The following is a 2,242-nucleotide window of genomic DNA, read 5'->3' on the forward strand; positions in this document are numbered from 1 at the left end:
GCCGCCTCACTCTGCCCGTGCGACGCGCTCTCCTGCGCCGCCTCGCGGCCCGCCGCCCGGCCGGCGGCTCCTGCCGCGTCCTTCATCCCGCCGCCGCCGCCGTCGTACAGCGACATCACCTGCTTGGTCACCAGCCGCCAGTACTGCCTCGCGTCGTCCGGCATCGCCGGCCAGATCTCGCGCCACACGTGGTTCTTCATGTGCTGCAGCGCGACGTAGACCGTGTTCTCGCCGCGCCCCGTGCGCACCGTCGGCTCCTCGTCCCGCGCGTCGCCCCGCTCGGTCGCGTGCCACCGGCTCGCCCTCGGCGCGGTGATTCGCGTCGTCGCCAGCCACTTGCCGAAGCGGATCGTCCACCGCACCGTCGGGTGCAGACCGAGGGCCGTCCGCTGCATCGGCACGCTCTTCCCCGCCGCGGCCTGCGTCGCCAGGAACTCGCGCAGCCGCAGGCGCACGCGCCGAAGCTGCACCGACAGCGCCGGCCCGTGTGGCGCTAGCATCGGCCGCCCATCGCCGCACGCGGCCTCCTCCTGCCGCTCGTCATCCTCCGCCTCGAGGGCGTCCGCCAGCGCGCTGCGCCGCACACCCCGGCGCACAGGAGGCGGCGCCGGCCGCACCTCGGCCGCCTCGGCGTCGCCCGCGGCACGGGCGCCCCGCTCGCCGTCCGCGCGGTCCATCGCCGCATCCCCATCCCCGTCTGCGGCAGCGCCGCCTGCGCCCGTGCCGGCCTGCTCTGCGACGGCTCGCCACCGCTCGTCGTCCAGCATGTGCCACCACCGCCGATCCGGGTAGCCGTCGTACTCGACCTGGTGCGCGATCCGTCCGTCCCCGTCCTCCTCCCGCGCCATGACGGTCGCAGGGTACCACCGCTCACTGTCGCAGAAGATCTCGAGGCGCGATCCGGTGGACAGGACAGTGTGGCCGTCGAGCGCCGCCCTGGCATCCTCGCGCTGTCGCTTCCGCCGCTTCGCCTTCGTCTCCTTGCTGCGCAGCAGGGTGTAGTTCGGGCCCACCTCCGCCACGCTGTCCAGCAGCTGGGCGGCGCTCGCCATCTCGACCGCGTCGTCCTCCGGCGGAAGCTCCGCGTCGCCCGCGGCCGCTTCCCGAGCGCGCTCGTCGCGCATCCGCTCGTGGTGGGCCTGCCGACGCGCCACGCCGGCGCCCGTGTGCCTCGCCGCCGCGTCCGGTGACGGCATCGGTCGCTGCCACAGGTCGTCCCACAGGTCGTACCAACAGGTCGTCCCAAAGGGGACGCATCCAAACCGCCGCATTTCGCCCGCCGAAAAGTCTCCCACTCGCTCTGCCCCAATCTCGAACCAATCTCGAGTCGTCTCACTAGTTACATACATACTCGCAAAACATGCCGCGGGCGGCGCGGGGGGTGGCGGGGCGAGACTCGAGGGGCGAGACGGCGCAGCGGATTCCCAGCCCCTTTGCCAAAGGTCCCTGTTTTGAGGGCATTAGTAGAACGGAGAGAGATCCCTTTTGGTCCTCCTTTGAAGCTATTTACACACGACCTCACGCTGGAAGTGGCGAATCGATGCGAGCGCGCCGCGTGCTCCACGCGCGGCGCGCTCGTATCGACTTGGAGTCCAATGCGCGCAGCGGGTAGCACCTCGGGAGCTCGCTCTACCCGGGAGGCGGAGAACTGCCCACAGGAGCGAGAATCTATCAGCCACGTCTGGCGTCTGGCGCAAAAGGCCGCGCAGTCGTCCGCACCTGCGGAGGCCGCCGCAACTGGCTAAGGTGTGCGGGGGGTACGTGCCAAGTCTCTCGGGGCCGGCGGGGAAGAGGGGGGCGCAAGAGGTGCGCAAGAGCGGCGCGAGAAGGGCGAGGAGTGGACGAGCGAATACGGCCGGGGTGTGTCGGCCGGGGAGCCTCCGGCGGGCCTGCGGCGCGGGGCGCTGCGCGCGGCAAGCTTGCCGGGGTGTGGCCGCAGCGAGAGCCCCCGGCGGACGCCTAGTGGCGTGGCGCGGGCGCGCCGGCGCTCCCGCGCCCGCGAGAGCAGCCGGGGTGTGTCGGCCGGGGAGCCTCCGGCGGGCCTGCGGCGCGGGGCGCTGCGCGCGGCAAGCTTGCCGGGATGTGTCGGCCGGGGAGCCTCCGGCGGACGCCTGGCGGCGTGGCGCTGCGCGCCGGCGCAGCCGCCATTCGAACCTGGCCGACTGCATCTTCTGCGTAGATTTTGCGGCCCTTAGCAGCTGCGGAGGAGCAAAGGGCGCCCGATTACCGCTGCGCGCGGCCG

The 2,242-nt window shown here is 72.6% G+C and overlaps 1 protein-coding gene across 1 annotated transcript; it reads right to left on the reverse strand.

Annotated features, from left to right (window-relative positions):
- Positions 1 to 10: 10 nt before the first annotated feature.
- Positions 11 to 1,271, reverse strand: EMIHUDRAFT_123658 (hypothetical protein; the record flags this gene model as incomplete). Its single annotated transcript, XM_005776145.1, has 1 exon — positions 11 to 1,271. A coding segment is annotated over one exon (1,261 nt), but the record flags the coding sequence as incomplete, so codon positions are not given.
- Between the last annotated feature and the right edge of the window lie 971 nt (positions 1,272 to 2,242).

Source organism: Emiliania huxleyi (assembly GCF_000372725.1).
Source record: "Emiliania huxleyi CCMP1516 unplaced genomic scaffold EMIHUscaffold_2824, whole genome shotgun sequence".
NCBI classification, from domain to species: Eukaryota; Haptophyta; order Isochrysidales; family Noelaerhabdaceae; genus Emiliania; species Emiliania huxleyi.